This window comes from Salvelinus sp. IW2-2015, linkage group LG10 (assembly GCF_002910315.2).
Source record: "Salvelinus sp. IW2-2015 linkage group LG10, ASM291031v2, whole genome shotgun sequence".
In the NCBI taxonomy this organism is placed as follows: Eukaryota; Metazoa; Chordata; class Actinopteri; order Salmoniformes; family Salmonidae; genus Salvelinus; species Salvelinus sp. IW2-2015.
Window position 1 is genome coordinate 15,121,963 of NC_036850.1, and position 24,727 is coordinate 15,146,689.

The following is a 24,727-nucleotide window of genomic DNA, read 5'->3' on the forward strand; positions in this document are numbered from 1 at the left end:
GACCATATTTTTCCTGATTTATTTAACTTCAATATTGTATACATACAAAGTATCTAGAAAGCTACAAAATATCMACCACTTTATCAAGAAGGCATGAAAATGTTACGGAGCAAAGACAAGACCATATGCAGTAGAGAACACATACACATAGCAGGTTTTATTTTCTGTCCCTTGCTCCAACGCTTTACTGTCATGGATATGAAAAGATATCACACTTCTGTACCAAGAAAAGCCAGGATATATKATTTTATACAAAGCACCTTTTTACAAAGAAAATCTCTGCACAKAAACCCAATAGTTGTTTTTKTGYTACTATCTGAWCTATGGAAAAGTTCACTTTAAAGCCAACATCTTAAAATGGTAATAACCAACAAAAAAGGTACCAGTACCTACATTTAGACAAAATTACAAACAAATAACAAGAGCTAAACTGCTGATATGTTTGTGTCGAGATTCCGTTACACATCCATGCTTTATGTCCATTTATCCAGAGTGTCCTCCAGACAATTCATCTGATCAAAGGCAACAGTCTTCTGGTCCCCAGAGACGTGGGAGGTACAGTTCTGTTCCAGCCTGGAACTGACATGTCAAATGTACCAGCAGTGTAGCAGTAACAGCATCACCACCCTCTTGGGGCTTGGAATATACCCAAAATGTAATCACAAACCATCATATACATGTAGAACAATAAAACAGGAACACCTCAGTAAGTAATTCATAAATGTGAACTAGTACACAGGGCAAAAAGGGAGATAAAACAGTCAACAAAGAAAAAATATATATGCCTACTGAACTCCAGTCTCCAGAGAGCTGTAGCAAAAATACTGAGCAATTGAACCAACTTTGTCTGTATCCACCAGAAACATTTTCTGCAATGATTCAGAATAAGACGTTCCCATAAATAATTTAGTAAGAATCAGGATACATGTATCTCTTCTTAAGGTAAAGTTGTAAGCCTATGTGACTTCACAGCTGCTGGAACGAGTCACCATCKTCCATTCTATCAGTTGCTGTCTGGTCAAACAGGCCTTTCACAGACTATAACTTTACACACATGWATAGTACAGGTACTCTTCTTAACAGATCATTTKTTAAAACCAAATTATATTAATATATAWTTTATTTCACCATGGATCGACTCACTCACTGTCCCTTGTCATCTAGTACAAACCTTCAGCAAGGCAATGTGGTGATTGGTMTCATTACATCTCTTTTTGGTTTAGCAACACTTAATTCATAATTATTTACTATTTTCATTGCTGGAGATTCTAAACCAAAGGCACTTCCATGCTACAGTGCAGGACATGACTAGAGATCGTATGTATCTCTGTATTTTTGGTCTTTCAGAACAGGAAAGGCAAAGTCAGTTCTTATTTATGTTAAAAAGTAACTCAGTTTAACTCGCATGTTTGTGGTAAAATTTTGTACCAATATGTATATTGGTGAGGGATTTTATATATTTTTTGTGCGTGTTAAAAACTAAATACATTCTTAAAAGTAAACCAAGGCCAGTTTGACACCATACAATAAGGCACTGTACACTGTTACACTTTGGCAGATTGTACTGTAGGTGAATTCCTACAAAATGTGAAAATTAGTCACCCAGCTTAGGAAAGAGATCACAGCTTTAGTGGCATCTTTTGGAATTCACACGTCCGTAACATGTTTAAGGCTCGGAATTGGTGTAGGCCACAGATTCATGGGGTGGTGTGAACGTAAAGGCAGCGACACTGGCTAGGACTTTGTAGAAATTACACTGCAATGACCAGAAAAAATGCATAATCTGTTCAGAGGCAATGTAACTGCATACTGAACACAGCCCACTGTCTAAGAAGTGATCCATTTTCTCACGGTTATTTCAGGATATCCTAAATCCTTAAACCACACACCTAAAAGAAAAACGTAAAAGTTAAAATCGGCATGTCCTAGAAGGGGAACCAAGTGCTTAGGACAAGGTGACATTCCACTCAGAGTAGCTAAAGTAGTGCTTTCATGTTTTTAGAATCAAATCCATTTTAATGACTGTCTTCTCAGAAGAGAGGGACTCGTTTGTAGCGTAGGACATTGGAACAGGATAGATGTATGGTTTCCTTATTGCAATGTAAGACTTGTAAGCCCTGTCTGAGGCAGACACAGGTTGAACTAGGCCTCTGTAGTGTAATCACAGTGCATTCATTCTGCTGTTAGTGTCTAAGACGTGGATTGTCCACAGGGATCGGTATCTTATTTCCCTGAAAGAAACAGATGCTTTTGTAAAGCAATAACTTCACTATTATGATGCCCACAATCACTTGCCTTCGACTAACTTTCGTGAAGCAATTTCATTATCCCCAAAATGTTTTTTAAAATGCTTTTCTTTGGAAAACCTATTGGTCAAGTGTGTATGTACGGTTTGTATATCTTTACGACAGGAGGCGGCTGAGTGGAGAACGGCTCATAATAATGTCTGGAACGGAGCAGATGGAATGGCATCAAACACCTGGAAACTATGTGTTTGATGTATTTCATACCATTCCACTGATTCCACTCCAGTCATTACCACGAGCCCGTCCTCCCCGATTAAGGTGCCACCAACCTCCTGTGACCTATACGCTCACAAATCAACTACGGATATACATGTAGTTTACAGAACCAATGGGGAAAAGACAACATCTTTCTAGTGTTTTCTAAGTGTACATTACAAGATCAAAGCGAAAGAAGACAACATACACATAATGTCTGCTGACCAAATTAAACCCAACCAACAGATTCCTTACATACTGCCTCTTATATATGTACATCCTACAAACAAAGATTGACTCGCCATCCTTAAAATGAAGAATTTCTCCTGTATCAAAACATAGAACAACTGTACCGCAATTCACAGCTGCAGTCAAACATCAAATACATACATTAATATACAAAGAAATGACTAACAATGACTCACAAAATGTGACCGAAAAGCAGTGCATGTGTGATTTTCAGCTAGAGGCACTGTCACTTTGTTTTGAGGTTCTTTAGTCTATGTAAAGGGAGGATCCAGGGGGTTCAGGAGTCTCATTCCTTCACCAGTCGGTAGATATGATGCTGCGCACCGTGCTCGCTGTTCGACACCTCAAACACACACGCCATACACAGCAGAGTCTCCTGTGTGTCCCTGTTCGTCACCACCTGGAAGAGACGGAGATGTCATGTTAGTCATTCAGACCTAACGCAATCCCACTCCATGTAATGCAATGAGCAGTCTCTGGAGAGGAATATGGGTCTCAGGAAAAGGACTTTCCGATGTTAAAAGGCCCACGGACAGATGTCAATCAGCAAACAGTGAGACAAAAACTAGTCAATTTGTAAATCTAAGGAATTTAAAGGAGTGGGTGAAAAAAATGAAACAAACAAAACCGGGGCAGGGTTGAGAGTGCACACCCACACATGCATTAAAAAGAGCTCTCTCTGCAGTGGAGAATAGGACTTTAAGCCCCCATGTGATGGCTAATAACAGGGGTCCCCACCCCCTCTGATCGCTCCCCTCCCCTCCTCCCTTCCTCTCCCCTGCAGATGATAAGGCTCCTCACACTGCGTTCCATCCACTGTGGAATGTTAGGAATGCAGGAGCAGGGAGCGAGGCTCATCTCAGGCCCCAGTCAGAGCTCCTCTTTTCAGGTTCGCTGGAGCCAAAGGAGCCCAGCAGAAAGCTAGGATAAAGGAAAGGGAGGGTCCTAGCCACAGGTTAGAGTAGTGGGAGACTGGCTTTTGTAATTGCCTGCTTAAGGAAGCAGTAGTAGGACGGACAGGACAGGAAGTAATCCTTACCAATAGAATGGTGAAGTTCTCCAGGACACTGTTCATCATGTATTTTTCAGGCAGGTGTTTGAGCTTGTGGATAAAGTTGATCATGTATTCACACATGGGAGACCGGCTTATCCTGTACACAAAGCGTCCGTTCTCAAACCGGGCATACTCCGTCTGGGGAGAGAGAGAACCAACATCCAGAAATGTGTGCCGCATATACTGATAGCTATGTCACACATAAGGTATACCATCACTATATCTGCATCGAACACGTCACCCTCCCTAGGAGAGGGGGTGACCTTGACAATTTATTGTTAAAACGAGAGACTGCCTGGATCTTGTATTTAAAGACACTCGCTCCCTTCGGTCTCATCGTAGAGTTTGATCTGAAGTCATTCCTGTGATGATTGTGTTTTTGTTATCCATTGTAAATAAAGTGTTTTGTAGGCCTATATGATGTAGTCTAATTGTATCTATGATCGTATGTAATCCATTCATGCTTTTTTATATGTTCTATTGATATTTGTAAATCGACCAATGAAATCATGCCACAGCTGGCCAGGATTACAGACACCTGTGTGTGTCCTTCCAAACTATATAAACTAGTGTTTGCAGTGTTTGTCATTAAATCCTGATGAAGACAGCTTGGCTGTCGAAACGTTGGTAATAAATGATTTCATCTGAACTCCTAGAGTGTGCGGCTCACCTGAGAACCTCACCTAACCAGATGTGCGCTTCTTCCACCTCCACATATACTGATGACTGAATATGTCATTTACAGAATATGATCATTATTTTGAACAATAAGACTGATTGAGTACCCACCTCCACCTTCTCAACCACCTGCTTGCCAAAGGAGCACACCTTAGTTGAGCAGGTGATTGTCATGTTCTCGGAGCTCTCATACTGACTGGTCACTCCATAGAAAGCCCCCGCTTCATCCTGGATGTTGCAGTTCAAGTCAGCCTGGGAACCACAAATAACACAATATTAGTTGTTGGTAAGACAGAAATGTGTTCCATTTCTTCATCCATATGAAGTGAGAGAAATGTGTTTTAGCCCAAAAATGGCCATCATCACAATACTGCCCCTCTAGTGAGAGGGCAATGAGATGACAATTTAATGCAATGCAGAATGTGTATGGATATGCACCATGCAATGAAAAAATGTTAGTGTAGATTGAAAGTAGTATCTCAAATAAATAATGACCTACACCTGTGAATGTATGACCATCTAGTGGGGCATCAGTGATCAAGTGAATGGACCGTCTTAAATAAATAACACACTTCTTAGCCACTTCTGAATGACTATGTAAATGTAATCCATATTTGGAACTAGATTTTAAGGGAGATTAAATGAAGTTATGTTAAGAGGCTGATTCATGTAGGTGAAAAGGAGCAGTGCTCTGAGGGCAGCTCTCCAGGTCCAGGACATCATGTTCATTACGGGGACAAAAAGAGCACATCTCCTTCTATAGCATCCTCCTCCTTCATTAGTCAAAYCAGTTACACTTTAATTATTGTGCAGATTGTGCCTTTCATTTGAAATTCAGATTGGCCGGTCACTTCAAACGGAATTTGAGCGGGCTGTTCTGGCTGCGACGYCGAGSCCCACTTTGTTGGCTGCCGCRAGTTAGCATTTTCCATTGGGCTAAAATACATGCAATGTTTAAACAGCCATTAAGAGTGCAACCAGGTCACTCCATTGTTTTGAGATATTACACTGAATTAGCGAGCGCTTTGATCACAAGTTCCCTGCTATGCGAGGCCAGATATAGCAACATGCATTCTGCAGCCATCTTCAGTGTTTAGCCTCTGATTAAACCCATTCACTGGAGATGAAACCAAATCCTGTTTTCTCTGGGTTGTAAAACAGGAAATGCTTTATACTATAGAAACAACATGAGAAATTATATACAATATATCTTTATGGGGATACTAAGGTAGAACAAAATGCATTAAATCTCACCAGTTTAATTTCACAGGCTAATTAATAGTAAGTAATTCTGTGAACATATTTGTTTAAATATCTGTGAGTTTATTTTTCTTTCCCCAATACTGGTTTCTCCATATCTTTTCTTTACCTCTTTCTTCATACAAACACACATGGCTACTGTACACACTAAAGTGCTATTCAGTCACCAGACCAGTGCAGATACTTAGCAACATGACACTCACCCAAAATTTTATGAGGAAGAAGGAATTCTGGGGACCCTTGCCAAAGAGCTCCTTCAGTCCTCCTTTCTTTTCAGGGAATTTGTCATAAATCTGACGAATGTCCACTGACTCCAGCAAGGCATCGCTGTAGGAGTGGTTCGTCTGTCCGATGTGCACAAAGAGGTGCTTGTTGTACTGAAAGACAGGAAACAGGAGAATCTTACACAACTAATATCAAAAAAGACGCATTTGTAAATCATAAAAAAAATGCTTTGGAGTATTGATCTCTCATGCAGAAGTTGCAGTTTATTACTGTTCTGTTTTCAATAACTGTAGAACATCTGGCTGGCTGAGATCCTCAGAAAAACAATTCTAATTTACAGTACCAGTTAGTCTGTTCTCCATGGTTTATGAGATATAAAAATATAAATAAGATATATAGTCATAAGACAAAAAAGAGGAATGCCAGCAAATCCGGGAATATCTTCACAATTAAATCTGTACTATTGTCCTAATGCTCTGGTTGTGAGAGAGTCAAATCTTATCATGAGGGTTATTTCAAAGTCACTGTTGCCCTTTACTTCAGTACCAGAGTGCTGCATGGCCTCTCCAGCCTAGCCTTAAGGCCATGTAACCATCTCAAATATTCAGCTAAATACAAGATTAATGGCTGTTGTCATGCGATATCAATAACAAAATAAAATTCTCGGGGGGATGCAGACAAACCAAGACAGATCGCTCACGTCCAAACCAAACAATAAAGAATGTGAGGCATGAGCTTAGGGCTGCTGGTCTGTGTGCCTTTTCACATGACGTGACATGGGTCTGTGGTCCATCTTACTTTTCCTAATCCCCGTGTTCTGTGTGTGTATGGTCGGTCAGAACTAGTGAACGGAATTCAATCTAGTGTGTGCATTCATTCTCGTCTCTTTGATCCTCGACAGTGTGCAGCTAGACCCTCTGTGTGGTGAGAGGGGGCCAGAACTGGCTGATAAGAGCTGGAAATGACTGACAGCTATGTCTCATGAGAGCGCCCATGAATACGGACAATACCCTCCCTATCTTGACATGCTTTTACATGCTTTCATGAAAAAGAAGAGCTATAAGAGCGAGCGGGTATTTTTTCCCTCAACATTAAAACCACATAAAAAACCCTGAGGTAGTGCCAGTCTGGATACAGTGAATAGGTCAGTGGCAGTGTGTAGTGGTGTAGAGTGGTGATGAGTTTCCTGGTAGAGTGGTACATGCAAGATACATATGCAGTGGTGATGAGTAGTGGCAGATAGCCTAGTGGTTAAGAGCGTTGGGCCAGTAACCAAAAGGTTGCTGGTTCTAATCCCTGAGCTGACTAGGTGAAAAACCTATTGATGTTCCCTTGGGCAAGGCACTTAACCCTGATTGCTCCTGTAAATCACTCTGGATAAAAGTGTCTGATAAATGAGTATGGGGCCCTGATACTCACTGAGTCTTGGTCTCTCTGCTGCTCAAGGAAGGCAGAGAACTCCACCAGCCGGAGCTTGGATGTCCCGATGGAGCGGCCATGCCACGCTGGGACTGTGGAGGCTGGGGCTGACGTGGGCTCATAGCCTGCAACACAACCACCATGAGCAACACTCAGATAACATAACTCTCTCTCTGACATATCATCAAACTGAATTGTATCTCCATAACTCATTATAATGAGTAATTATAATTTTAAACAACGCTACAGGTCTACATATAAAAAATTAAATTAAAATTAAAAAGGAAATTGGTTGTAAGCATGAGTGAAAGCCTTACTGGAAATCGTTGTTGTTACTCCTGGCTGGATAGGATATGCTTGTTGGGTGAACGGCTTGATGCTAAAACAGAGGGAGGATCCCATTAGAAAAATGCAATGGTCTGGAACATCTACAGAGCAACATATTGAATATATCACTACTGACAAGCAGCGAGGAAGAAAGAAGGCTGACTGAAGTATTTGTACGAGAGCCCATTCATTTCTATCTCTGGAACATATAGACCCTTCAACCGCTGCACCCACAAAGAAAATATTGGCGAGTACGTGACATAGAGAGCGACGGAGCGAGAGAGTGAGCGGAACAGCAAGAGGGTGACAGAGAGAAACAGAGAGGGAGAGAAATGGAAAACAGTCACGTTGCATGTTTTCTGAGAATAGAACACGATACTCACTCTTGTGATGATCCAGGTTGGGCTGTCGATATCATGCCCTGCCAAAACTAGAGAATTAGATATATCAATACAAAACAAAACATCCAAACACATCACCGAAAAATACTTCCAAGCAGCACAATTAACACATGTAGTTATCTCGACTAGCATTCGTTTTGATTTTGTGCTTATCAGATGTGGTCAGTTTCCATAAAGCCCTGGTGTGTGTAATGTGATTTGGATGGGACGTCAGCTGTGTTGGCTGGGGAGCAGGGGGCCTGGTGGCTGCCCTCTGTGGTGTGTTGGTCTGAGTGGACCGATAGTGGGTTGCCGACGGGCCTCTTACCCCTGCCGCTCCGGGGAAGGCTGGGCGCGGGATGCCTGGCAGGCCCAGCTTGTTGTGGATGGCGGTAGCAGAGACGATCTGAGCCGAGGACATGGAGGCCATGCTTTGGAGGGCTTTGTCCTTCACGGTCTGATCCTTCAACAGCCGTCACAAAAGGCTTTAGCACTCACAGACGGCAAGATGGGGGACATAGAACAGTGATAACAACAGCCACACTTCTAAACACACAAGCACACACACTCGCCTCCAACAACGACGGACAGCATGCATGTTAAAAGCAAACATATTGCGGCAGCCATTAAAGAAGTGGATTGTTTCAAAGGAATGTGCCACAGAGGAAAGTGAAAATTAAATTCCTGTATAAAATGGTAAGTCCGGGTATGCACTTAATAAAAGCACGTTTCCTTGTTGACTAATCTATCTAACACACTTCCTACCATGCAGAATAGGTAATAGAGTGAGTAATAATAACTCCTTTCTCCGTTATTCCTTGAATATAACATAATTCAATAGTTCTTATGTCAAGGTTGGATTTGTCTGCCTGACAGAACACAGTTAACCATACAAAGAGAATGACTAAATTAAGTCTGAAGGACGAAAGCTTTGGTTAAGAGTTCCTTTCATGGCTCCTCTCACCAAGTCCCCCCACTCTTCTCCTTATGACCTAAACTGGGATATGCTTAACACCCCGGCCGTCCTATAATCTAAGCTAGATGCRCTCAATCTCACACAAATTATCAAGGAACCTACCAGATACAACCCTAAATCCGTAAACACGGGCACAGTCATAGATATCATCCTGACCAACCTGCCCTCTAAATACACCTCTGCTGTTTTCCACCAGGATCTCAGTGATCACTACCTCATTGCCTGCAACCGTAATGGGTACGCGGTCAAACAACCACACCTCATCACTGTCAAACGCTCCCTAATAAAACACTTCAGCGAGCAGGCCTTTCTAATCGACCTGGCCCGGGTATCCTGGAAGGATATTGACCTCATTCCGTCAGTAGAAGATGCCTGGTTATTCTTTAAAAGTGCTTTCCTCACCATCTTAAATAAGCATGCRGCATTCAAAACATGTAGAACTAAGAACAGATATAGCCCATGGTTCWCTCCAGACRTGACTGCCCTTGACCAGCACAAAAACATCCTGTGGCGTACTGCATTAGCATCGAATAGCCCCCGCGATATGCAACTTTTCAGGGAAGTTAGGACAGGTAGTTAGGCTAGCTTTTTCAAACAGAAATTTGCATCCTGTAGCACAAACTCCAAAAAGTTCTGAGACACTGTAAAGTCCATGGAGAATAAGAGCACCTCCTCCCAGCTGCCCACTGCATTGAGGCTAGGAAACACTGTCACCACCAATAAATCTACAATACTCAAGAAGTTCAATAAGCATTTTTCTACGGCTTATTTCCACCTGGCTACCCCTACCCATACCACTACCCCGGTCAACAGCTCTGCACCCCCCACAGCAACTTGCCCAAGCCTCCCCAATTTCTCCTTCACAGATAGCTGATGTTCTGAAAGAGCTGCAAAATCTGGACTCCTACAAATCAGCTGGGCTAGACAATCTGGACACTCTCTTTCTAAAATTATCCGCCACAATTGTTGGAGACCCTATTACTAGCCTGTTCAACCTCTCTTTCGTATCGTCTGAGATCCCTAAAGATTGGAAAGCTGCCGCGGTCATCCCCCTCTTCAAAGGGTGAGACACTCTAGACCCAAACTGTTACAGACCTATAATCTATCCTACCCTGCCTTTCTAAAGTCTTCGAAAGCCAAGTTAACAAACAGATCACAGACCATTTCGAATCSCACTGTACCTTCTCCACTATGCAATTTGGTTTCAGAGCTGGTCATGGGTGCACCTAAATGATATCATAACCGCCATCGATAAAAGACGATACTGTGCAGCCGTCTTCATCGACCTGGCCAAGGCTTTCGACTCTGTCAATCACCGCATTCTTATCGGCAGACTCAACAGCCTTGGTTTCTCAAATGACTGCCTCGCCTGGTTCACCAACTACTTCTCAGAGAGAGTTCAGTGTGACAAATCGGAGGGCCTGTTGTCTGGACCTCTGGCAGTCTCTATGGGGGTGCCACAGGGTTCAATTCTCGGGCCGACTCATTTCTCTGTATACATCAATGATGTCGCTATTGCTGCTGGTGATTCTCTGATCCACCTCTACGCAGACGACACCATTCTGTTTACTTCTGACCCTTCTTTGGACACTGTGTTAACTTCTTGCAACTATAGGGGGTGCTGTTCCGCATTAGCATATTTGTGTCTCCAAATTAAACTGCCTCGTGCTAAATTCTTGATCGTACAATATGCATATTATTGTTATTATTGGATAGAAAACACCTTCTAGTCTGTCTCTTATACACATCTAGATGTGTATAAGAGACAGCGCTATTGCTGCTGGTGATTCTCTGATCCACCTCTARGCAGACGACACCATTCTGTWTACTTCTGYCCCTTCTTTGGACACTGTGTTAACAAACCTCCAGACGAGGAGCTTCAATGCCATACAACACTCCTTCAGTGGCCTCCAACTGCTCTTGAATGGAAGTAAAACTAAATGCATGCTCTTCAACCGATCGCTGCCCGCACCCGCCCATCCGTCTGACTAGCATCACTACTCTGGACGGTTCTGACTTAGAATATGTGGACAATTACAAATAACTAGGTGTCTGGTTAGACTGTAAACTCTCCTTCCAGACTCACATTAAGCATCTCCAATCCAAAATTAAATCTAGAATCGGCTTCCTATTTCGCAACAAAGCATCCTTCACTCATGCTGCCAAACATACCCTCGTAAAACCTACTATCCTACAGATCCTCGACTTCGGCGATGTCATTTACAAAATAGCCTCCAACACTCTACTCAGCAAATTGGATGTAGTCTATCACAGTGCCATCCGTTTTGTCACCAAAGCCTCATATACTACCCAACACTGCGACCTGTATGCTCTCGTTGGCTGGCCCTCGCTTCATATTCGTTGCCAAACCCACTGGCTCCAGGTCATCTATAAGTCTTTGCTAGGTAAAGCCCCGCCTTATCAAAGCTCACTGGTTACCATAGCAGTACCCACCCGTAGCACGTGCTCCAGCAGGTATATTTTACTGGTCATTCCCAAAGCCAACTCCTCCTTTGGCCGCCTTTCCTTCCAGTTCTCTGCTGCCAATGGCTGGAACGAATTGCYAAAATCACTGAAGCTGGAGACTTATATTTCCCTCACTAACTTTAAGCATCAGCTGTCAGAGTAGCTTACAGATCATTGCACCTGTACACAGCCCATCTGTAAATAGACCACCCAACTACCTCATCCCCATAATGTTATTTATTTTTTTGCTCCTTTGCACCTCAGTATCTCTACTTGCACTTTCATCTTCTGCACATCTATCACTCCGGTGTTTAATTGCTAAATTGTAATTATTTTGCCACTATGGCCTATTTTTTGCCTTACCTCCCTAATCTTAATACATTTGCACACTCTGTATATAGATTTTTCTATTGTGTTATTGACTGTACGTTTGTTTATCCCATGTGTAACTCTGTGTTGTTTGTGTCACACTGCTTTGCTTTATCTTGGCCAGGTCGCAGTTCTCAACTGGTCTACCTGGATAAAAAAAAAAAAGTTTATATAAAAAAATAAAGGCTTCAGCTCAATACAGTACATGAGGACTACTCTCAGCCTTTGTGTATCAGAAACAATTTAATCACATTTAATTTAATGTTGATATCAAGCATGGTTAATTAATCGATAGCAGGAGTAGTGAGTTAAGGAGTTAGTGGCTGAGGGAACGATGGAAAATACTCGCTAGCATCAGTTCCACTCAGTAGTCTGCTATATACCATCCAGCTAAACCCTATCTATGGCATTCCGTTTCTACTGTGTTAACACAGCAGCACAAACAAACAGAAATGTAGTTTCTTATCACAACACAAGTAGAGCAGTATACAGTATGACTTCTGACCCATCCCTACAGAACTAAGATCCCCATGAGAACACATGCAGAAGCTGAGGGTAAGCATGCTGGCAAGAGCTGTACAGTATCTGTAGATGCAGTGGTGTGAAGCTATGACAGAGGCCCACAGACTAGACAGTCACTGGGCTGCAGCAGCAGCTATGGTACTATAGCAGAAGCAAAGATACTCAAGCAGCTGACAGGTCTGGCAAGAGCGGAGCCAGGAGCTTGGACGGATAATTGATACTTACCATGCTTGTAACCTGAATGCAAACAAACAAGGTTTTATTGTAATTTTACAATCTATCTGGACAACAATCCCGCTTTAGCAAAATGTAAAAATGTATGTTTTATCAATCAGCATTTTCATTTCAATGATCCAACACACAATACCCTGATAACAAAGAGCATTTCTAGAAATCACTTTAATCAATTTAACAATGTAGGTGAAAGTTGTATGATTTCATTCAATTAATCAGATTTCAGTTAATCAGATTTGATTATAATAATGCTTGCAAAATTATATGAATTCTATTGAATCATATTTTAGGACATTATATCCTTTGGTCGTAACAAAAATGTAAGAAAACCTAGACTAACAAAATACCATTGTTAAATAGTATAAAATATTCAAATGTGTATTCAAAGCAAACTGCACATTGAAGTATTCATGCCATGTCCTCTGTCAAAACATTACACTGAAATAATGTATCGGTACAGGAACCTCAGACTCATTAATCAACTAGCACTGCTGTCACACTGAAACGTGGATAATAATAATGTGGGGTGGAACATTTTGGAGAATGTGGTGGACTTGGAATGTCTGAGGATTTGATCARTATGGTCAGCTATGGTTTGAGAGAAGTAGCACAAAGAATGGCACCATAATGACTGTCATTTCACTCAACATGTCTCAGATAAGAAAAGAGACAGAGCAGATTTACAGAGATGTTCCCTGTAAAATGGAGGGGGACGCGTGCCTTTCTCTTTGCTGCTGATCTCTAATTTGCTTTAGATGAGAGTAGACAGAGACCCGTACAAAAGATGGCTGTTTTAACTCAGACAGCCGCAGTGTGCCTGAAAGACCAGGCATTCACAGCTGGCTGATGAACCAACACACACACACACACACACACACACACACACACACACACACACACACACACACACACACACACACACACACACACCACACACACACACACACACACACACACACACACACACACACACTAATGAGGGGTCATTAATCCATCTGAACACTGGGAACAGGGGAAAGTCAAAAGATGTAGTCATCCCTTCATAAAGACGAGAGAGAAAGAAATCTGGCAAAACTTTAAGGTCCTTAAAAACACATACATTGCCAAATGACCCCTGTAAACAAAAATTGAATTACAGGTACATTTATTACAAGATTAAACCTTTCACAATATATTTCTTTTCACAAGACATTTTTGAAAAGGTATATTTGGTGTTAGCACATGATTTTCAACACATTGCTATTGGTAAAATGAGTCACAGAGGAAGAATGTAATAGGACAGCTACACATATACACAGAGAAAAGAAGGCAACTGATAGCCATGTCAATGTGATAGCCTAGAGTTATCAATATGGAGGGTTGGCACAACAGCAGAGGGCAGATGAGATGCTGCTTCCTCATGGTCTTAACTCAGCATTGACAGGGGAAGATGATTAGGTTAAAACAGCAACAACAAAAGAGAGGCAAAGGTTTTTTCATAGACCACCCTTAGTCTTTGAACCTAAACCCTTTTAACATGCAGCACATCAGTGGRTGATAGTGTGTCTGCTTATGACATGTAAACAGAGTTCTGCTGATGACCTCTGAACTCCAGCTCTCAGCCACTCACCAACAGCCAATGCATCTTGCCAACATGCTTTCCCACATACAGTACAGATAACACCAGTACCAAACTCTGATTCTGGGTTCACATTGTCATGCCAAACAGAAAGAAAGAAGCAACAAAGTCTACAAACTGTGAGCGCCATTTGCTTTGAGGGTTTTATAAGGATCCAACGCAGTTGGGCTCATTTTAATTTAACTCTCTGGATGTCTGGACAAACATGAACATATTTTTCTTGACAAAAAATACAGAAGAAAGTGAAATTCTTTAAGCTCTTTTTAAGAGTGTCCACTCTGATCTCTGTGGGACAGATTTAGAATATTTAGCAAGCCTTTCTCTCGTGAGAATATTGAATTTCTCATTCACATTATATCTATATATGCTCCCGAGTGGCGTAGCGGTCTAAGGCACTGCATCTCAGTGCTAGAGGTGTCACTACAGACTAYAGGTCGACTGATTAATCGGAATGGCCGATTAATTAGGGCCGATTTCAAGTTTTCATAACAATCGGTAATCTGCATTTTTGGACACCGTTCATGGCCGATTACATTGCACTCCACGAGGAGACTGCGTGGCAGGCTGACTACCTGTTATGCGAGTGCAGCAAGGAGCCAAGGTAAGGTGCTAGATAGCATTAAATGTATCTTATAAAAAACAATCAATCTTAACATAATCACTAGTTAACTACACATAGTTGATGATATTACTAGTTTATCTAGCTTGTCCTGTGTTGCATATAATAGATGTGGTGCCTGTTAATTTATCATTGAATCATAGCCTACTTCGCCAAACGGGTGATTAAACAAAAGCATTCGCGAAAAAAGCACTGTCGTTGCACCAATGTGTACCTAACCATGAACATCAATGCCTTTCTTAAAATCAAWACACAAGTATATATTTTTAAACCTGCATATTTAGTTAATATTGCCTGCTAACATTAATTTATTTTAACTAGGGAAATTGTGTCACTTCTCTTGCGTTCTGTGCAACACAGTCAGTGTATATGCAGCCGTTTGGGCCGCCTGGCTCGTTGCGAACTGTGTGAAGACTATTTGTTCCTGACAAAGACAGCCAACTTCGCCAAACGGGGGATGATTTAACAAAGCGCATTTGCGAAAAAAGCACAATCGTTGCATGAATGTACCTAACCATAAACATCAATGCCTTTCTTAAAATCAATACACAGAAGTATATTTTCATATTTAGTGTTAAAGAATCCAGGGGGCAATATTAAACTAGGGAAATTGTGTCACTTCTCTTGCGTTCATTGCACGCAGAGTCAGGGTATATGCAACAGTTTGGGCCGCCTGGCTCGTTGCGAACTAATTTGCCAGAATTTTACGTAATTATGACATAACATTGAAGGTTGTGCAATGTAACAGGACTATTTAGACTTATGGATGCCACCCGTTAGATAAAATACGGAACGGTTCCGTATTTCACTGAAAGAATAAACGTTTTGTTTTCGAAATGATAGTTTCTGGATTTGACCATATTAATCACCTAAGGCTCGTATTTCTGTGTGTTATTATGTTATAATTAAGTCTATGATTTGATAGAGCAGTCTGACTGAGAGGTGGTAGGCAGCAGCAGGCTCGTAAGCATTCATTCAAACAGCACTTTCGTGCGTTTGCCAGCAGCTCTTCGCTGTGCTTCAAGCATTGCACTGTTTATGACTTCAAGCGTATCAACTCCCGAGATTAGGCTGGTGTAACCGATGTGAAATGGCTAGCTAATTAGCGGGGTGTGCGCTAATAACGTTTCAATCGGTGACGTCACTCGCTCTGAGACCTTGAAGTAGTTGTTCCCCTTGCTCTGCAAGGGCCGCGGCTTTTGTGGCGCGATGGGTAACAATGCTTCGAGGGTGGCGGTTGTCGATGTTTTCCTGGTTCGAGCCCAGGTAGGGGCGAGGAGAGGGACGGAAGCTATTCTGTTACACTGGCAATACTAAAGTGCCTATAAGAACATCCTATAGTCAAAGGTATATGAAATACAAATGGTATAGAGAGAAATAGTCCTATAATAACTACAACCTAAAACTTCTTACCTGGGAATATTGAAGACTCATGTTAAAAGGAACCACCAGKTTTCATATGTTCTCATGTTCTGAGCAAAGAACTTAAACGTTAGGTTTTTTACATGGCACATATTGCACTTTTACTTTCTTCTCCAACACTTTGTTTTTGCATTATTTAACCCAAATTGAACATGTTTCATTATGTATTTGAGGCGAAATTGATTTTATTGATGTATTATATTAAGTTAAAATAAGTGTTCATTCAGTATTCTTGTAATTGTCATTATTACAAATAAATACTTTTTTTTTTGTTTCTCTCGGGCGATTAATTGGTATCAGCTTTTTTTGGTCCTCCAATAATCGGTATCCGTATTTAAAAATCATAATCGGTCGACCTCTACTACAGACACCCTGGTTTGAATCCAGGCTCTATCACAACGGGCTGTGACTGGGAGTCCCCATAGCGCAGCGCACAATTGGCCCAGCGTCGTCCGGGTTTGGTCGGTGTAGGCCATCATTGTAAATAAGAATTTGTTCTTAACTGACTTGAATAGTTAAATAAATAAATAAATTWAAAAATTCGATCTATTTTCAGACTTGCATTATGGACACTAGTAATAACTATATCTTATATTTTCACAAACCTAAAATATTATTAAAAAACCTAAAGTATTTAAACAGATCCTTACAATTGTTTTCAAAGCAAATGCACTTATTGTTCAATGACAATAAAGAAAATAGAAATAAAACACTTAAGGAGAGGTGTGTGTGTGTGTGTGTGTGTGTGTGTGTGTGTGTGTGTGTGTGTGTCATAATTTGCCATGTTCGTGCTTTCGCATCAATTTGAACGGTGTTTAGTGTTTTTAAAATGTGCCTGTTCTATATGCCACTATTTGTAATTGCAATTCTCCTAGTTGTGCATGTTTTTCCCAATTTTGCAGAAGTTGTTTGTTTTATGGACATCTTCATAGTCAGTTGCTTCTTGTTGTACTGTGCTTTTTAAATTCTGAGTTGTACCGTTTAGAGAGTTTTAAAGCTTCACCTAATGAAGGCGTTAATTCACATTATTGGGTCTGCTGTGCCTTGGTTTTGATAGTGCTCGAAGATTTTTTCTATTTTGACGAATGCATCAACCAGTGGTCTTACTCAAAGCAAACTTTATTTGTCACATTGCGCGAATACACAAGTATAGACGTTTACCATGAAATGCTTATTACAAGCTGCTTAACCAACAGTGTAGTTTCAAGAAGATGTTAAGAAAACATTTACCAAGTAGGACTAGAAATAAAAAGTCCATTTTTAAAGCAACCGACAAGTAACAAATAAGGAATAGCGGGCTATAACAGGGGCCCGGGTACCGAGTCAGGTGCGTTGGGGTTACAGTTAGTTGAGGAAATTTGTAATGTAGGTGGGTGACAGTGAACTATACATGAGATATAAACAGCGAGTAGCCAAAGTGTTAATTTCCGGTGGAGATTTGATTAATTGTTTCAGGCAGCTCTTATGGCTTGGGGGTTAGAAGCTGGTTGACGAGCCTTTTGTCCTAGCTGGGCGCTCTGTACGCCTGGCCTAGGTAGCAGAGGAACAGTCTGACTTGGGGTGACCCTTGGAGGAGTATTTTGACACATTTAATGGGCTTCCTCTTGACCCCGCCTATTGTACTAGGTCCTGGGATGGAGGAGCTGGCCCCGCGTGAATGTTGTGGGACTGTAACACTACCCTCTGTAGCGCCTTACGGTCAGATGCCGAAGCAGTGGCCTACCAGGCGTGATGCACGGTCAAGTGCTCGGATAATGCAGCTGTTAGAACCTTTTGTAGGATCTGGGACCCATGCCAAATCTTTTCTCCTGAGGAGGGAAAAGGTTTTGTCGTGCCTTTTCAGACTGTCTTGGTATGTTTGGACATTGATAGCTCATTGTGATGTGGGACACCAGGAACTTTGTAAATTCTCGACCGCTTCCACTACAGCCCTGTCAGATGTTAAGGGGGCCTGTTAGCCTCCTGCTTAATACTCAAACCCATTAGATATTAAGCTCCAGTGGACCCTGTGAAAAAGACTCTCAAGTATACTCAAGGGTGACTCACGTGTTTTGTTACTACTTGATGTACATCCCTTTCACTATATGTGATTCTTATGTGACAAGACGAGTGTTTTTGTGAATATGGGCTTATATTTTGGTCGTTTTAGCACATGATTTCGACACCACATTGCCAAGTTATTGGCTGTACATTGGCTATACACCCTGAGTCACATGGGAGGACAGTCTGTGTCAGTTAGACAGCGTACACACTTGCACACGAGATACACAGAAGGCAACTGATAGCCATTGTCAATGTGGATAGCCTAGAGTTTCAATGATGGGAGGATGTCTAGGCACAACAGCCACTGAGGGGCAGTGACTGTTGAGTATGTCTCGCTTGCCCTCATGCTTCATTAAACTCTTCAACAATGTTGCAGTGGGGGATTTGGGGGTATGATTTAGGGTGGTTAAATACAGGCAATCAACTAGAGCCAAAAGAGCGAGCTCACATGATGGTTTTTCAGTGACCACCACTATACGTCGGTTGACCTAACAAACCCTGAGTTTGACATGCAGCACGAGTCGAGGGCTGATAGCCTTGTCTGTCTTAACTACACCCTATCATGTAACAGAGTTCTGCTTCATTCCATATGCTGAACGTTCTAGGCTTCTCAGCCGAAGTCACCAATACAGCCAATGATCTTGCCAATCGTGCGCATTTCTCCGATGATACATGTGACATCGATACTCCATGTAGCCAACTTTATTCTGGTTCATCGTGATCTGTTGTGTGCACTGCCGTAAACAGAAAGGTGAAAAGCAACAAAGTCTAAATAACTGTGTGCGGCCATTTGCTTTTGAAGGGTTTATAAGGATCCAAGCGCAGTTGGGCTCATTTTTAGATTTAGCTCCTCTTGGGGTTCTGGACATACACGGATGAACATATTTTTCGTTGGACAAAGAGAAATAGGCAGAAGAAAGTGAAATTCGGCTAAGGTCTTTTTTTGGAGTTGGTTCCAGCTCCTGCATCTCCTGTGGACAGATTTAGATATTTAGGCAATAGGCACCTCTCATGCTGCGTCGCTCGAGTTTTACCTAATTGCATTCCTTCTCAATTCTACATGCTATATCTATATATGCTCCCGAGTGCGTACGGCTAAGGCACATGCATCTCAGAATTATGCTGAGGTGTCAACTACCCAGACTAGAAATCGAGTGAGTGCCCGGGGCTGGATTAATCGAATGGTGGGTAGCCGCATAATAGGGTCATTCTCGATTCAAAGGTATTCTTTCTCCTCAGACTAATATCCCGGTAATCTTGCATTTTTTGGGCACCACCGTTCATGGCCGATTACATTGCAGCTCCGACGAGGAGAGCTGCGTGGCAGCTGAGCAACTACCTGTTATTGCAGGTGCAGGCAAGGAGCCAAAAGGTAAGGTGCTAGATAGCATTAAATGTATTTATAAAAGAACAATCAATCTTAACCATATCACGGAGTTAACGGTAACATAGATATGATGATCACTTACTAGTTTATCTAGCTTGTCCTGTGTTCATATATAGATTTTATTGGTGCCGGATTAATTTATCATGAATCATAGGCCTTACTTCGGTCTATGGTGCGTCGAGCTGGTGTAAGTGTGATGTGAAGACAAAAGCATTCTCTCGCAGAGTACATAATAAAATAGCACTGTCGTTGCACCAATGTGTACCCTAACCATGAAACATCAACTGCTTTCTTAAAATCACAAACACACAGTATATATATTTTTTAAACCTGCTATTTAAGTTTGATGCGCCTCGCCTAATATAATTTTATTTTAACTAGGGAAACTTTGTTGTCAGTTCTCTTTGATGATTCGCGCGTTTCTGGGGTGCAAAAACACATTCAGTGTGATACTGCAGTCCAGGTCCCTATGGGATTCCGCCTTGTCCGTTTCTTCTCGAATCTGGTGTGAAGACTATTTTGGTCCTCGACGCGATATAGACATCCAACTTACGGCCTCAACACCGGGTCGGATGATTTCACACAAAAGCGGCCCATTTTGCTCTCGATAAAGAAAAGCACAAATCGTGCAGATGCTGTAAGGCGCCTTACAACTCCGATCATTTAATCAATGTGCCCTTCTATAAATGATCACAATAGCACAGGTATATGTGATGCATTTTCACTATTTAGTTATAAAAGTGAAATATTCCAGGTTGCGCGGCAATATTTAAACTATAGGAAATTGGTGTCACTTCTCTTTGTTTCATATTGCACGGACAGAAGTCAGACGGTATATGCAACATTTTGGGTCCGCTGGCTCGGGTGCCGAACTAATTGCCAGAATTTTACGTCATTATGGACAACTCAACCACCCAATTCGCCCAGACGCCGTTGTGCAATGTAACAGGACTATTGTAGACTTATGGATGCCACCCAGATTTAGAGTGATTAAATTACGGTGAGGACTCGGTTCCGTATTGCACGTGAAGAATAAACGGTTTTGTTTTCGAAAATGATAGTTGTTTACTGATCTTGGACCTAACCTCCTAATCACCTAAGGGTCTCCAGCTATTTCTGTTTGTGTCATATGTATAGATTAAGTCGCTCTGATTTGAAGAGCAGTCTGAGACTGAGATAGCTCGTTGGATCGAGCGGTTGCGTATGACAGCCTCAGGCAGCTGGCGTTAAAGCATTCATTCTAACAGCACTTTCGTGCGCTTTGCCTAGCAGTCTCTCCTGAGTGTGGTTCAAGGCATTTGACACCGTCTCCTTAATGATTTATCAATTGTACAACTCCCGAGATTTAGGCTGGTGGTTAACGCGAGAGTGTTGAAATGGCTTAGCTATAGCGGGGTGTCGCTGAATAACGTTTCAATCTGTGGTTGACGTCAATCGCTTATACTCGAACCTTTGATGCCAAGTAGTTGTGTCATCTGCTGTGCCTCTCAGCATTAGGGCCGCGTGTTTGTGGGCGCGCTATGATGGGTGGTAACAAATGGGCTTCGAGATTTTGGTTCGGGACATATTGCCGACGCGTGTTGTCGAGTGTGTTGTGTGGTTTCTCGAGCCCCAGGTATGGGGCGAGGAGGAGGGACGGAACGCATTCTGTTATTGCGGCAAATACTAAAGTGCCTAAAGAACAATGTCCTGGTAGTATAGGTCAATAAGGTGTATATGAAATACAAAATATGGCATCCGCGCGCATTATAGAGGAGAAAGTAGTCCTATGAATAAACTACCACCTACAAATTACTCTTACCTGGGGTCACAATGATGTAAGACTCAGTTTAAAAGGGATATAGCCAGATGGCCATCTTTCATATGAGTCTTAGTCTCATTTTGAGCAAAGAAACTTAAGGCGGTTAGGTTTTTTACATGGCACAATTGCACTTTTACTTTCTTCTCCACACTTTTTTTGCATCTATATTTTTACCCTAATATTGACTATTAGTGTTCTATATGTATTTGTAGGTCGGAAATTGATCCTTTGTGTGTGAAATGTGCTGGGAATATTAGTTAAGGATTAAAATGAAGGAGTGTTACATTCAGTTTTTATTTTTGTAATTATATGATCTATACGTCAAGATTATAATTGACTTTTTTTTTTTAGTTTATCTCGTGCGGGGGGCGATTAATTGGTATTCAGCTTTTTTTTGTCCCTCGAGGGTTAATCGGTATCCGGTAGTTTAAAAAAGTCACCTTTAGTCGGCTGTCGGACCTCTACTACAGGGAACCCTGTATTTGTAATCCAGGCCTCTCTCTATCCACAACGGGGCTGTGACTGGGAGTCTCCTGCATGTAGCGTCGAGCGCAGAGTACGATTTGTGTCCCAGCGTCGTCCGTGGAGTGGAATTTTGTCTCTGGTTCTTGGAGCCATCATTTGTAATAAGAATTTGTTCTGAAGTGGACTTGAATAGTTTAAATTAAATAACATGAATTTAAAAAATGTCACATGTGATCCGAATGTCTCATGTTGTAGACATAGCTATTGGATGTGAAACAACTGAACAATGTGTTAGTACTTAAATCTTATATTGTTCACAACTCTCGTAAAACTGATCCAGTTATCTTTATAAAGGTTCCGTGTACAAATGGCGATCCTATCCTAAATGTTTGTCAAAAGCGACGCACATTCACGCTTCTTATTTGGTCTCAATTGACAATAGAAGAAAATAGAAATAAAAACACTTGGTGTGTGTGTGTGTGTTGTGTGTGTGTGTGGTGTGTGGTGTGTGTGGTGTGTGTGTGTGTGTGTGTGTGGTTTTCTGTTTGGTTGTGGTTGTGTGTGTGTGTAGTGATTTGATGTGGTGTGTGTGTGGCGGTATATTAGGATTTAAGTCCTAGCAGGGGATCTAGGCTACGGAATCAGAGCGTCCCATTCACTCCTGTTCATCCACGGGGAAACAGGGTAAGTAAGCGACGCACAGCAACCACAAGCCCAAAGTAGAAAAAAGCGCTACCTTTAGTCTTGGAATGAAACTCCGAGAATTCCTTCTGGACAACAGACACTGAATGTGACTAACACCTGCGGGGTGGTAGGCAAGGGAGGAAAACAAAGAACAGCCTGTAAACATGGCGATGAGAAAAGAGCCCCCTGCAACTGGCAAAGCCAGGACGTACATTGATGGCAGCTTGAGATTCTCGAACTTTCTTTCTTGTCAAGACCTGAGTATGTGACTAGACACCTCCATTTTTAAAACAAAGAAGAGAAGAAAACAGAGAAACAGCCAGAAAAATACAAAAAGGATTACAACATCTCTTTGTTGAGAACACTTCAGGGGATTTGAGCTGCCCAATAGGATAATAGAACATCTCCAAGCCACACACAGCTAAGCTCACAGCCACAAAAAGCATTGTGTTGCCTGTTGTTGTCACTTAAGTGAGCTGATTCAGAACAGGATGCAGGCCTCTCTTAGCACACATTAACAGCGCAGATGTGAGTCGACTCGTGTACTGAATGAGAATCGGCCAGTTCCTTGTATTTCTTAAGGAGGGAAGCCGGATAAGTCGTTTCAGAGGCCCATGCTGCTTTCAACATTCACACAGACTTGGAAAATATGTCATGCTTTTGTATAAAATATTCCAGTAGTGTAAATGGTTGGCTATAGTAAGATAATGTGTGGTCAGTCTGTATTTCTTACGGGGGAAGGACGAAACACTTGGTCTTGAGGGGGATTTCCTTCCTCTCCTCTCGGTCTTAATTAGGCAATCACTCACAAGTGGCTGTTAGGCAGTTCACCGGGAATGATCAACGCCTAAAAGCATGTCTGTTAATAGGGGGAGCAGGGTGATGGGGAATTACTCCGTTCCAGCTCGCAAAATAAGATTACAATTCCAATCTGACATTCCTTATTTTAATCAAACCTACGTCTGATAGTTGTCTTAACATCAAAGGTGAATGTGGAAGTAATCATATATATTTCAAATGATGTTAATTGAACTCAATAGATTACCATTATTTCTGATTGAGACTGATTTCTTAACATCGTAACACTTCAATAATTAAATATCAAATATTTGTGTTTTTTTGGTTGTATCATAAATTATATTACGCAGGCAAACAAACCTTCTACTCTTGTGTGATTCCCCATTTTAGAGAGTGAATTACAGAGACGTAGCCACACTTTCTCTAGCTGGCTGATCAATTTCCCACCCAGCTATAGTGTCAGTCTGACACAGGGGTGTTTATCATGACTTACGAACCATGGCAAGATGACTTCTCTGCTCAACCAGACTGATGGACTCTATGCAGACACCTTCTCACCAACTATATGTATGGGGAACTTATGGAAAATGCAGCTTAGGCGTGCTACATATACACTTTCCGTATTATTTATATCCTACAGTCTTGTTGCTTACATCAACTGGAATACAGAAACAATAATTTTTTATAATCAATGTCCGTATCTACTCTATGTCCTAATTCCGTTTCTGTTGTGATTATTTTAAAACACTGAATCATTATTTTACACAAAATCAAATGATTGATATGTTATCCATCTTATATACACTCTTCCAGACGGAACAAGTGTGCTATTAGTTGAGGTTACTGTATGTGAGTGGTGTCCAAGTCGTTGTTGTGTGTTGTGTGTGTGTGTGAGAGAGAGAGAGAGAGAAGCTTTTTGACAGAGGCATGTTCTCATGCGGGATTAACTGTAAGAAGCACGGCAACGACATCCAGGGTCTGGTAAGACAGCCTCCATCAGATCCAAGCAGGCAGCCAAAGCTCCATGCAAGTTGTGTATGTAGTGTGTGTTGTGTGTGTGTGGTGTGTGTGTGTGTGTGTGTGTGTGTGTGTGTGTGTGTGTGTTTGTGTGTGTCTGTGTGGTGTGTGTGATTGGGGCAGAGGAAGTTTACTCGTTCGCGCCTCCGGATTGGTCGGAAGGCTGCCCCCGAACCTGCGGCCTCCTTTCCGCGTGTTCGTGGTGTGTGGCCT

General features: G+C 41.8%; 1 protein-coding gene across 4 annotated transcripts in view; it reads right to left on the reverse strand.

Annotated features, from left to right (window-relative positions):
• The window catches only part of LOC112081152 (transcriptional enhancer factor TEF-1), a 68,713-nt gene continuing 43,986 nt past the window's right edge, over positions 1–24,727 (reverse strand). For 3 of the 4 annotated variants that reach the window (XM_024147296.2, XM_024147295.2, XM_024147293.2), the window contains 8 exons: positions 8,422–8,556; positions 8,097–8,143; positions 7,704–7,765; positions 7,387–7,511; positions 5,946–6,119; positions 4,594–4,734; positions 3,790–3,942; positions 1–3,150 (listed from right to left, as the gene is read on the reverse strand). In XM_024147296.2, the coding sequence (XP_024003064.1) occupies positions 3,037–3,150; positions 3,790–3,942; positions 4,594–4,734; positions 5,946–6,119; positions 7,387–7,511; positions 7,704–7,765; positions 8,097–8,143; positions 8,422–8,556 (951 nt within the window). In that variant the 3' untranslated portion in view covers positions 1–3,036. Of the gene's footprint in view, positions 3,151–3,789; positions 3,943–4,593; positions 4,735–5,945; positions 6,120–7,386; positions 7,512–7,703; positions 7,766–8,096; positions 8,144–8,421; positions 8,557–12,651; positions 12,664–22,911; positions 22,957–24,727 lie in introns of all 4 variants that reach the window. The other variant, XM_070445405.1, reaches the window with a different exon arrangement.